The 13508-nt window shown below is 35.3% G+C and overlaps 2 protein-coding genes across 3 annotated transcripts in view; one reads left to right on the forward strand and one right to left on the reverse strand.

Moving 5' to 3' along the window:
* LOC136037015 (cullin-4B-like) overlaps window positions 1-2268 on the reverse strand; it is a 169415-nt gene extending 167147 nt beyond the window's left edge. The window contains exon 1 of the mRNA XM_065719430.1: window positions 2069-2268. Coding sequence (XP_065575502.1) covers window positions 2069-2201 — 133 coding nt within the window. The 5' untranslated portion in view covers window positions 2202-2268. The remainder of the gene's footprint in view (window positions 1-2068) is intronic.
* Window positions 2269-2437: 169 nt separating this feature from the next.
* Window positions 2438-13508, forward strand: part of LOC136037017 (ras-related protein Rab6) — a 33731-nt gene continuing 22660 nt past the window's right edge. For both annotated transcript variants that reach the window (XM_065719434.1, XM_065719433.1), the window contains exons 1-2: window positions 2438-2576; window positions 9888-10106. In XM_065719434.1, the coding sequence (XP_065575506.1) occupies window positions 2507-2576; window positions 9888-10106 (289 nt within the window). In that variant the 5' untranslated portion in view covers window positions 2438-2506. The remainder of the gene's footprint in view (window positions 2577-9887; window positions 10107-13508) is intronic.

Here is a 13508-nt window from a genome sequence, read left to right on the forward strand (position 1 = left end):
GAGGATGCAATGATATAACTAGGTTTCCATTGTGGATTGCTTTGGAGGGGACCAGGGTGGCGCTTCCCAACTGCAATGAGCAGCCTTGTTTTTTGGAATGATTTGGTCCTTGAAGATCATGAGGCTGGGCTCACCTGAGCTTATTCTTCTTTTCAACTCCTCAACTAAAGCCTTCCTCCTGTTTCTCTCTGTCTTAGATGTGTCACCACAAAATTGTATATCCTCGTGGAGCTTGCAGGAGCAGTTGATGATTGACCTTTTAATGTCCAGGCTTGGGACAGTAAAAAGGACAGGAGGAGGGTGTGCAGATGGCAGAGAGTTAGTAGGGATCGGAAGTCTTCTCACATTATTGATGTGAACATCTCTGAGCTTATACTTTTGATCAATATAAGACTTGATGAATAGTTGGTCATTGGATTGCAGAGGGATCCCAAATGCAACAATGTTAAGGGCTCTACATTGTCTGTCCCTTTCTTCAGAAAAGTGGTGCTGGATCTCACTATCAAGATGCTGGGTAAGATTGGCTTTGATGCTTGTTGTCTCTTGAAGAACAACCATCTGGACTTTGGAATGCATTTCAGAGAGTGAGCATTTTTCGGACACCCGGGTTTCCAGTGCTGACACTTGTGATTTTATCTCACTGACAGTTTGTGAGATTTCAGCTTTTAATGATTTTAAAATACCACTAAAATATGATTTTAAAATAAGCTATTTTAAATACCACTATTAGCATCACTCTTGCTAAAACTGGTTTATTGTGAATTAAACTGATGATGACAAAATCAAGAAATACATAGAAAATCTATAATATGGGCTATATATTTGGGTAAGATTAGAAGGTAAAATTCTAGTTTGCCTACTTTTCATTATCTTGGATAGAGGTTAGGTTAGTAAAAACAAAAAGAAAAAAAAAATCAGAAATAAATCCAGGGTGAATAATACACTCTGGGAAGGTATTACCAAGCTTCTAAGTTAACCCTCTTCTGATTCCCAAGTCTTAGAAATTTATACTTTTTAAAATTTTGACAAAACTCCATTTTACCCTAATTTTCAGTTATAAGTTCCTGTTACTCTGGTTTTAGCTCTGAAAACATAATTCCTGCTATTTGAGTAGAATTTTAAGCCATATAAATGTTTTTTTCTTCTAAATTTAGGAAGTGCAGTTGGAGATCTTTGAAACCTTATGAATGGGGATTGAGTAGTTACAAAGCTGAAAACAGTTTTTGTTGTACTTTATTTAAGCAGGAGATCTATTTTGCAAGGTTTCACTTTTATAATGCAAAGATTTTTTAATTTCATCAAAGGTCAAGGCCAACAAGAGAGAGGAGTTGATGTAGGTAGGCCTACATCAAAATACATTCCAGAACATATTTTAGTCTGTAGAACCATCCCTGAAAGTTCTATTTTCAAAACCTAGCCCCTTTCCAAAATAGTAATAAGTACCTAAACTAGTGTCTAACCAGGCAAAAACAGAAAAAAAAAACTTTTTTGCACGCTGACCAATAGTCTGTCTAGTGTAGGTACCAATCTCCTGATTCAACTCCTTTGGCTGTGAGTGCAATGCATGGTTTGGGGTAAATCCTTTAATGCTTCCTGTGTTTTTCCCATAGATTTCTTCAGGTACCCATTTTAGTGCTGGATTTACACTGTCTGAGGTAATGGTGTCACAACATTGATCCCTGTCTCAAACCAAAGAATTAGCAACACCAGGCCTAAAGCTACTGGTCTCAGGATTTCAAGTCTAGAATGCCAACCACTCAACTAGGACAGCCAAGTCCTAGTAGTTTTTAGGATGATTAAAAATTAGACTTGGACCAAGAGAAATTACTGAAAATGAGCATAAAAAGAACTAATTGGTATGTTTATTTGGAGTAGGTAAGAAATTTTGACTGCTCAATAGGCCTATTTACCCATAGGTGCATGTTTATTTGTTGTAGTTTTTTGGAGGGGGTTATTATGTCAAACAAATGCTCCTAGAAGATTGGTGAATTTCATTCAACTCCCCTAGGCAGTAGTTCTTTGTTTAATTTATAAAACAACTGCTAGTCTACTACCTGAGCTTACAAACCTTTACTACTTCGTGACTTAACAGCGATTTTTCTAGGACCTCCGGGTTTCCCAACTCCTCTTGATGATCCATATTCATAAGAAGGCGAAAAGGAGGAAAAGTTTGGTCTTGTATTTTTTACTAGCTCTCCCATGGTGCAACTTCTTATTTCAAAAACAAAATTGATACATCGCTTTTATTTCTTCAGCAAAAATACAATAGCGATATCTTTATCTGTGCTCAAAAATACAAATATTTTTTTTAAAATCTAATTTTAGGTAATATACCAATCAACTTGAAAAAAACTTTTATTATATTACAAATAAGTACCTTTCTTTTTATTTTTACATTGTAACTCATTTACACTTTTTCTAATATTTACGTATATTAAAGCATATCTAGCAGTGACTAATTAGATAGGCTAGTCTAGCTAGATTAAGGAATTAAAAATTGAGGAAAATGACCAGTTCAGGGGATTTTGGTAATCCTCTACGGAAGTTCAAGCTAGTTTTTCTTGGAGAACAGAGTGGTGCGTATTTATTAGTATATATTATGTACGCTATTATCTCCTGTAAAACCACACCCTAGCCTACTTCAATCAGGGCTGTATAGGCCAATTTGCAATGGGCAACAGCCCCCCAGGGGAAATTTAATTTCTTCAAAATCTTTTTGAAACCATGATAAGCCTAAATAATTCAAGTATCTAGAAGAATGGGTTAGTTTTTATATGAAGGTGGCTACTAGGCTACATGGCTCATTTTTCAGTTTTCAGTGTCATTTTTGCTTGATCTGGGAAAAATAGTTTTAATCCCAGTGAAATTCTAGTTTATTGACTTTTGGCTATCTTGGAAAGGGGTTAGGTTAGGAAAATGAAACTTTCAGGGATGAGTCTAAAGGCTAAAGTAGCCTATGTCCTGGGAAGGTATTTTGAAGTACCCACCTCTGCTCCTTCTCCCTCTAGAGAGCCCTGACCTTTGATGACCTTTAAAAATATGTGTGTTATAAAAGTGAAACCTTGCAAAATAGATCTTCTGCTTGAATGATGTACAATAAAATTGTTTTCAGCTTCACAACTTTGCTCAATCCCAATTTATAAGGTTTTTAAAGATATGCAAATACATTTCCTAAATTTTGGAAAAAAACATTGATTTGGCTCAGAATTCTACTCAAATGTCAGGTATTGCATTTTCAGAACTAAAGGCAAAGAAAAGGCAGTAAAACTGGTGCAAACAGTATTACTGGCTTTCATGTAAAGTAAATATACCACTCGATGCCTTTTTTATGGTCTTTACAAATATAATAATTGCTTCTACTGCAAATTCAGATTTAAGCACTTTTTGACCTCTTAAAACTGACCTTTATATAGGGTCATTACAAATCTGTAATAGTTTAGAAACAAATTTGGGCTATATATTTGCACATCAGGGGGGTGGAGATAAAGCATAGCATATGTTAAATATGTAAACTAACCATTGCTGTTTTTTTTTTATGTGTTTGTGCACATCAAATTTTAATGAGAAGAGAGATCACCAGTGCAACAGCACAAACACATAAAAAAATACTGCAATTGTTAGTTTACATATTTATTATATGCTATGCTTTATCCCCACCCCCCTGATGTGCAAATATATAGCCCAAATTTGTTTCTAAACTGTTACAGATTTGTAATGACCTATATATAGGTCATTTTTAAGAGGTTAAAAAATGCTTAAATCTGAATTTAGCGGTAGAAGCAATTATTATATTTGTAAACAGCATTAAAAAAGGCATTGAGTGGTATATTCACTTTTATATGAAAGCCAGTAATGCTGTTTGCACCAATTTTACCAAAAAATGTAACTTAAAACTGAAAATTAAAGTAAAATGTTGTTTTGTCAAAATTTCAATAGGTATAGACCTGTCATGTAGGCAAATTTCAGGGCCCTCTAAAGGGAGAAGGAATGGAGGTGGGTACTTTAAAATACCTTCCTGGGACATACTTTAGCCTTTAGACTCATCCCTGAAAGTTTCATTTTCCTAACCTAACCCTTTTCTGAGATAGCCAAAAGTCAATCAACTAGAATCTTACCCTAATCCCCCCTAATATTTTGGCAAAACTACACAAGTGTCTTCAATGCAGTTCTGCATTGTTCTGTAGTTCTTGACTCATTGAAGAGCTAAGATCTTGCTACACAGTTATTACCTTAGATTGCATGTCCAGCTAGATAAGGTTTTTCTTAACAAACAGTTTTTAATGTGGTATTAAACTTTTGGCAACTATGGAATGTTATGTTTTTTTGTCACATTAAGGGCTCAAAATGGTACCTGCCCCAGAAATGATTATTGAAGTATGAAAGAGCCTAAGAATACCATCAAGTCACATATTCACTGTCTAATTTGTTAAGGAAACAAGTCTTGAACCCCACCACACTAAATAATTAACACCCAATTGCCTCCAATAAAATTGGATAAGGCTGAGCTTGAATCTTGGCTTAAAAAGATCAATTTTATCATCTATATACAAAACGAAACTGGGACTCAGACAGAAAAATGCCCTACCTAGCAAGTTTATTTTTCCTCTTGAAAACTGTCCCTGCCATTTCACTGTTTGTCAATTTCAAAATCAGTGCAAAATATTGTTGGCATTGTGCAGTAGAATTATTTAGATGGTAGTGGTAAGTTTTCTGCTTGTCATTTTGTGAAAAACTGACAACTCCCATTTTATGTGTTATAATATTCATAGCTGTTGTTTTCAAATCTTCACCTGGTAACTGCTCCACACCATTGAAAACTAGGCTATGGTATCTAGGAGCTTTTCTTGTTGAAAATCATCTTTTCTACTTTCCATTTATGCCATGCAATTCTCCAACCCTTGAATTTTTGCTTTCAAACTTATGTATGACTGTAATATGCTCTGAAACTTTGGTATAAACTCAAGGGATACTAAGGCATAGGTTTCCCTAATTATTGTCTTGCATGATTGCTTTAAGGAATCTCCACTTTTCATTTTTTTATTTCCACGTTCTTGCAGCCTCGTCATCTCTAGTAACAATTTTCTTCAACAGCTGAGATCACGAGTTTGCAGGTTTACAGATTTTGAATCCAGCTGCTTTGTTTGAAGACTGATCTGCTTTGTTTGAAGACTTAGGGAGAGTTTTTAACTTCTTCAAACACAGTCTTTACTCATTTTCCCGTTTTCTGTGACACTTCCTTTATATTAACTTCATACAGTACCAGACTTTTCTCAGCAAACCTTATTTCCTTCTGATCTCTTTAGCAGAAAACAATGAATTTTTCTTGGCCTTTGCTATCTTTAACGACCTCAGGACTGTGAATCCATGGAAATGAGCAAGGGCTAAATCAAGCTTTTTGAAGAGCGTCTTGAAGACTAAACAAGAAAAAATAAAATTACTTATCTTTTAGTAAGCAGGCACATAGATGACATTGACAAATGATGCCTGTGTGGAGTGTGGTTTGATGGACAATGTAAAAAGTCTATTCCATTGTACTCTGGCATACACAGAAATGGTTTTAATATTATCCAATTATTCAAAGCAAATTTTTCACAGTGCTATACAGTATTGTACACAATTTTGCTTGTTGCACAATCCAATTTAATCAAAATTTAAATTTATTCATGTCCTTATAGTTCAGAGGTAAAATCAATACCAAACTGTTGTTTTTGTTGTATACTATATACTGAACATTTTAAATATTGTTATAAGGAAACAAGAAAATTTCAGAATATATTTTATTTTGAGTAAAGTGTAAATAACACATGAAGCTTTTGACACTGTTGAAGGGTGATGTACCACACACATTTATGGTAACCCTTTTGTTTTATATTGACTTCAGTGTTCATTGTAGTTTTTGTTTGTTTTAAGGTCTATTTCACCATTTGTTGTAATTTCTGCTTGCTTTAAGCTTAAACTCACTCTTTACTGTACATTAAATTAAAAAAAAACTAGTTTTTTTTAACTGAGAGTGAGGAATGACATTAAAACTTAAAACGAAAAGAAATTACTCCATATATGAAATGGGTTGTCCCCTCTGCAATTCCTTGCTCTTTATGCTAAAGCTTTTAATTATTTTAAAAAGTAGAATTGTGGCATAGAGTCAAACTTTAGCATAAAGAGCAAGGGATTGCAGAGGGTACAACCCATTTCATATACTGAGTAATTTCTGTTCATTTTAAGTTTTAATGTCACTCCTTACTCTCAGTTAAAAAAAAACTAGTTTTTTTTATTTAATTTCTGAACGTTTTTGAATTAATGCATGTTTGATTTTGGCTCTCTGCACATAAATTATTAAAATGAAATTTGTATATTAATTCTTTTTTTGGCTAAATGGCTTTCTCTTAGTTTTGATCAGACAATTTTGAGAAATAAGGGGTGGGGAAGGAGGCCTAGTTGCCCTCCAATTTTTTGGCTACTTAAAAAGGCAACTAGAACTTTTAATTTTTAATGAATGTTTTTATTAGTAAAAAATATACATAACTTAAGAATTAACTTACATAACAAACTTTTATATTCTTATATTTGTATTATGTATACAAGGGGGGTTGTACCCTCGTTAATACATTGCTCTTTACATTAAATCGTAAGTTTTGTCCCAATTCTTTAAGAATGACCTCTGAATCAGAGAGGCTGTAGAATAAATAGTTGAAATTACTAAAAAATACTTCAGCATAAAGAGTGAGGTATTTATCTCCTCCTAAATACCTCGCTCTTTATGCTAAAGTATTTTTAGAACCCCTCATATGTGTAATAATCTCTGTTCGTTTTAAGTTTCAATGCTACTCCTTACTTTCAATTGAAAAAACGTTTTCATGTTTATTTTTTCATTGTTTTTTTTATAGTAATGCTAGAAAATCCTGTGCCCTTTTCATTGAATTTTTCTTCCCCCATGACATATTTCTCCAAGGAAAGATCCTCCCACGTAGCGCCCTCCCCTCAACCCCACCCCCAAACCAAAAAATCCTTCTGAAAACGTCTGTACACTTCCCAATAACCATCACTGTATGTAAACACTGGTCAAAGTTTGTAACTTGCAGCCCCTCCCCCAGGGATTGTGGGTGAGTAAGTCATTTCTAAAGTCATAGTTATTATGTTCTTCAACTATGCGGAACAAAACTGCTATCTCAAAATTTTGATCCATTGACTTTGGGAAAAAATGAGCGTGGGAGGGGGCCTAGGTGCCCTCCAATTTTTTTGGTCACTTAAAAAGGGTACTAGAACTTTTCATTTCCGTTAGAATGAGCCCTCTTGCGACATTCTAGGACCACTTGATTGATACAATGACTCTTGGGAAAAAAAACAAACAAACACGCACCCGTGATTTAGGGAGTGTTTCCACCTATTTTCCAAAATAAGGCAAATTTTCTCAGGCTCGTAACTTTTGATGACAAAAACTAAGTTTGATGAAACTTATATATTTAGAATCAGCATGAAAATCCGATTCTTTTGATGTAGCTTTTAGCATCAAAGTTCCGTTTTTTAGAGTTTCGTTTACTATTGAGCCGGGTTGCTCCTTACTACAGTTTATTACCATGAACTGTTTGACTAGAAACCTTACTTTGGTAGATTAGCTATGATTTAAATTTAAATGGTTTAACCTCTTGTGAATATCAATTACTAAACTGTTTTGAATGCTATAAATAACAACCCATTCTCTATTCTTGCTTTGATAATGAGAATAGTATTGTGTGCAAGTACTAAATGAGACCAACTCTAGTTGCAGGTCCTACCAAACATTCTAAAACTTTTGCTAATAGTAAACCAGTACTAGATATAAGTCATTAGACAATAAGATCAATAATAATATCAATAGTCAATAAGAGAGTTTCTAGGAGAGGTCCCTGAGAAACTCCAAATTAAATTTGTGAACACTGAACGTCTCCCAGAGAAGAACATAATCTCCAGGATAAGAGGGGGGAAAAGCATGTCTTTATTTCATTAAATGACCAGTTTTCAGACGTCTGTTGCAATGTTGATGATAGGTAGAAGATGCTTCTAAGAGATCTGAAAAGTTTTCTAGTTTATCATTAATGCATATAAATAGAAAATGGAACAGCCTCCTCAGTGGAAAAACCTCTCCAGATTCTATAGTAATTTCTTGTTTGTTTTAGTTACTCTCTACTTTTCAGTAAAAATATTGTTCTGATATTAAATTGTCAAGAGCACCTAGAAGGCATTCTTAATTATGGGATATAAAAAAAGATTGTCCAGAAAATAGTTGTTTGAATACAAATTTAAAATCCATATAATAAATTTCTATTTTAGGCTTTCATACTGCCACCCATTTACTTGTTTGATTATCTGAAATTTCCAACCTCTAACCCCAAACAAGCTACATGGGAGATTGTTCTGAAGGATCCCCATCTAAGAGTTTTAAGAAATTAGGCCAAAAGCTCACTTTTAGGGGGTTTTGAGTGCCTCCAACTTTACTCCTGAACACATACAATGATTCCCTACCCTTGAGTTTTTGTTGTGTGCATCAACACTCCCTAAGGAATAGAACTGTATGTTTAGAGTTGTGGAACTGCTATCCTTAGAAAAAATCTGGTCCAATCCATAGGAAATAATTTCCATATTCATGTAATGTTGACCTTTTCTTCTGCTTTTTCTGTATTTTTCTTGATTGCAAATTATGTTTTTTTTTTAAGTAAAGCTGTCATTTAGACTGTATATGCAAAAAACTTGCTTCATCTATCTCAGTAACAACTACTGGTATAGGCAGTAATGAGCTGCCTATTGGAGTCCCTACATCGTCCTACCTGTGCACAGACAGGAAGAAGAATCTCCCCTGCAATTAATTCAAAAAGCTCTACTCCCAATGTCTGGAAAACTTGACTGAGCTAAAATAGTGTTTTACATGTTTTTCCATTATTCAAGCTAGTGGAAAGAAACTTTGGATGCAGCTATTGGGGGGTTTGTCACTTTCGACTGCTATGTGTTTGAAACTTTGAAACTTTGGGTGCAGCTATTGGGGGGTTTGTCACTTTCTACTGCTATGTGTTTGAAACTTTGGGTGCAACTTTGAAACTTTGGGTGCAAACTTTGGATGCAGCTATTGGGGGGCTTGTCACTTTCTACTGCCTGGTATGTATCTCAGAGTGCTATGGTTGCTCCACAATTCCTCATGTTTGACATGTTTTGACCTGTAGTTGTTTTTAAGAAGCTTTTTTGTGGCTTGCATTGTAAAAATGAGAGCTGTTCTCTGCATTCACTTGAAAAATACAAAAGATTGTGAAAGTGTTTGGTTTTTTATGTTTGAGTACAAGAATAAAGTGGCCAAAACCAGGCGTTGTTTAGAGGGTGGGGAGTTGAATCTGTAACATGTCAAAATGTCAATATTTTTCTGAATCTCATGTGTTTGAAATATATTTGTAGAATTCATCTGTTGTTTCCTTTTCTTTTTATAATTTGTGTTTAACCTAAAAACTATTGGCTGAAAAAAATCTTTATATATACTTCCTATACTTCAATAAGCTTTAAGATATCCCTGTCACTAAGCGCTGCATATGTTTGTCTACTATTAATATATGATACAAAGAAACCGAGGAGTCTACTTGAGAAGCATGAATAAATCAAAAATTCAGTCAGCCAAACATTGCTAATTACCCATTTTATATGTGACTTTTTGAAGGTATCTCAAGGCAATAGTAGGTATAGATTTTCATTTGATTAAACCATTATCTTATATATGCTTAATCGAAATTACATCATACCTCTAACTGATCTATCTAACCATCTATTATCTTTCCTTGAACCTTGAAACCTATTAAAACGTCTTAAAACCTATTAAAACTTGTATTATTTTCAATGGTGTATTACATCCAAAAATAATGTTTATTTTTCAGTTGGTAAAACGTCATTAATTACGCGTTTCATGTATGACAGTTTTGATAATACCTACCAGGCTACAATTGGCATAGATTTCCTTTCAAAAACGATGTATTTGGAGGACCGAACTGTGAGACTACAGCTTTGGGATACTGCTGGTCAAGAAAGGTTTCGATCTTTAATTCCGTCCTATATTAGAGATTCCACGGTTGCTGTAGTAGTTTATGACATTACAAGTAAGTTACTTTATTATTATCATGATTGCATATCTGCATCCAGTACTGAATTTTATTTTCTTGGTAGTGTAAGTCCTATCTCTTCCTTGCTTAGAATTCTAAGCAATTCTTAGAATTCTTCCTTTCATTATTTGCAAGAATGCCTCATAGGTGTTGCCTAAAAAAATCCATTTTATTATATTCTATAATATTCTTTTATTCCTATGTATACATGAATATATGCTAGGCAAAAGATCCCACTTCTTGGGGTTTATGATAGCGCTCCCTTTGCTTGGGCAAAATCATTAATAGCTCAGTCCCTCAACCCTCACAAACAAGTAGCATCAAGTATCTCCCATATATGGTTTTTATGTGAGCTTTACAATTTTTATGGCACTTGGTATTAACCAAGGGACACATAGCTATCGTAAATTCTGTTGGTCTGTCGGTCTGTTCAGGGACCGGACCAGATTAAATTAGAAATAGTTGTTTTTCCAATTTGACCATCTGGGGTTGGGAGTGGGGGGCCGGTTAATTCGGGAAAAAAGTATTTTTAATTTACGAACAGATAATGGGATCTTAATGAAATTTGAAGTTGCGAAGGATATTGTGTTTTTATATTAAATCCTGACCAGATCTGGTGACATTGGGGGGAGTTGGAGGGGGAAAACCCAAAATCTTGGAAAACGCTTAGAGTGGAGGGATCGGGATGAAACTTGGTGGGAAAAATAAGCACAAGTCCTAGATACGTGATTGACATAACCGGAACGGCCGCTCTCTTTGTGATAGCTGGGGGGGGGGGGGGTTTATTCTGAAAAACTAGAAAAAATGAGGTATTTTTAACTTACGAACGGGTGATCGGACCTCAATGAAATGTGATATTTAGAAGGATATCGTGTCTCAAAGCTCTCATTTTAAATTCCTGACCAGATTTGGTGACATTGGGGGTAGTTTGGGGGGGGGGGGGTCCCAAAATCTTGGAAAACGCTTAGAGCGGAGGGATCGGGATGAAAATTGGTGGAAAAAATAAGCAGAATTCCTAGATACATGATTGACATAATCGGAACGGATCCGCTCTATTTTTTGGGGGGGGGGGGGGTAGGTCTGAGAAATTAGAAAAAATTACATATTTTTATCTTACGAAGGAGTGATCGGACCTTCGTGAAACTTCATATTTTCAAGGACCTCGTAACTCAGATCTCTTATTTTAAATCCCAACCGGATCCAGTGTCATTGCGGGGGGCAGTTGGGGAGGGGCGAAAATCTTAGAAAATACTTAAAGCGAAGAGATGAGGATGAAACTGGGTGGGAAGAATAAAAACAAGTTCAAGATACGGAACTGACATAACCAGACAGGATCCGCTCTCTTTGATGGAGTTGGGGGGGGGGAATAATACGGAAAAATTAGAAAAAAATGAGGTATTTGTAACTTACGAACGGGTGATCAGATTTTAATGAAATTTGATATTTAGAAGGACCGTTTGCTTTAGAGCTATTATTTTAAATTCCGACTAGATCCCCTGACATTGGGGGGGGGATTTGGATGGGGAAACCGGAATTCTTGGAAAACTTGAAAATTGGGGAATCTTTATCTTACGAATAGGTGACGGGATTCTAATGAAACTTGATATATAGAAGGATCTTATGTCTCAGATGCTCAATTTTCGACTCGAAGTGGATCCGGGAACATGAGGGGTTGGAGAGGGGAAACAGAAATCTTGGAAAACGCTTAGAGTGGAGAGATCGGGATGAAACTTGATGGGAAGAATAAGCACAAGCTCTAGATACGTGATTGACATAATTGGAACGGATCCGTTCTCTTTGGAGGAGCTGGGGCCTGTTAATTCGGAAAAATGAGAAAAATTGAGGTATTTTTAACTTAAGAACGGGTGACAGGATCTTAATGAAATTTGATATTTAGAAGGAACTCATGTCTCAGAGCTCTTATTTCAAATCCCGACCAGATCTGTTGACATTGGGGGGGGATTTGGAAGGGAAATCGGAAATCTTGGAAAACGCTTAGAGTTGAGGAATCGGGATGAAGCTTGGTGGGTAGAATAAGCAAATGTCGTAGATACGTGACTGAAGTAACCGTACTGGATTCGCTCTCTTTGGGGGAGTTAGGGGTGGGGTTCAGTGCTTTGGCGAGTTTTGGTGCTTCTGGACGTGATAGGACGATAAAAATTGATAGACATGTCAAGGAACTGCACAAATTGACTTGATAAAGTCGTTTTCCCTGATTCGACCATCTGGAGGGCTGAAGGGATAAAAAAAATTTGAAAAAATCTGGTATTTATCAAACAGTTCGTGGTAACAAACTGTAGTAAGGAGCGACCCGGCTCAATATTAACCAAAACTCCAAAAAATGGAAATTTGATACCAATAGCTACATCAAAAGAATCGCATTTTAATGCTGATTTTAAATATATTAGTTTCATCAAGTTTAGTCTTACCCATCAAAGGTTACGAGTCTGAGAAAATTTGCCTTATTTTAGAAAATAGGGGGAAACACCCCCTAAAAGTCATAGAATCATACGCTAAAGTTTTTTACTGTTTTAAAAAGTAGAGTTGAGAGAAAGAGCCAAACTTTAGCGTAAAGACCGGGACGTTGATGAGGAAGCAGCCCCTTTCATATACGATGTAATTTCTGTTCGTTTTAAGTTTTAATGTCTCACCTTACTTTCAGTTAAAAAGAAAAAAAAAATATTTAATAACTTACGAGTGGGCGATCGGATCTTAATGAATTTTGATATTTAGAAGAGCTTCGTGACTCAGAGCTCTTATTTTATATCCTGACCGGCATAAAGCCTCTGATTTTCCTTTTAAATCAATCTATTGATTCTTAGAATTTTGCTAGAGCTCATACCGTATGAGCTCTTGGCTCCTCCGGCCTTGTCACAAATGCCATATGAGCTCTTAGCTCTTGTTTTCTTTCTACTTTGTTTAAAAAATAAACTAATAAGCCCTTATTTCTTATGGTGTTAACTATTTCAAGTTAACTTATTTCTAACTGGTGTTAATCTTTAGATTATTCTGCTTTTCCATTTACAGTTGAAACGAAAATATGTCAACATCAGGTAAATAGTGTTGCTTATAGTAAAAGGCCATAAGCCTTCAATGTTTTTCTTCTTTTTTTTATCAAGGGTACTTCATACAGAAAAAGTGGTCGTATAAACTTTGGAGGGAACTCAATCGATTTAAAACTGAAAATTCTAGTTTCCTTTGAAGGGTCTAAAGTACTCTGAGATCAACCAAACCCCTCCCATCACACCATGTTTTTCCCAAATAGATTCAATCGAAATTTTAAGACAGCCATTTTGTTCAAAATAGTCTAAAGAGAAAATAAATAAGCCTCCAGGGCCGACAAAACCCCCCGAAGTCTCCAGAGCAAGAGCTTGACGTTATGTAAGTTGTCTATTGTTA

This window comes from Artemia franciscana, chromosome 16, assembly GCF_032884065.1.
Source record: "Artemia franciscana chromosome 16, ASM3288406v1, whole genome shotgun sequence".
NCBI lineage: Eukaryota > Metazoa > Arthropoda > Branchiopoda > Anostraca > Artemiidae > Artemia > Artemia franciscana.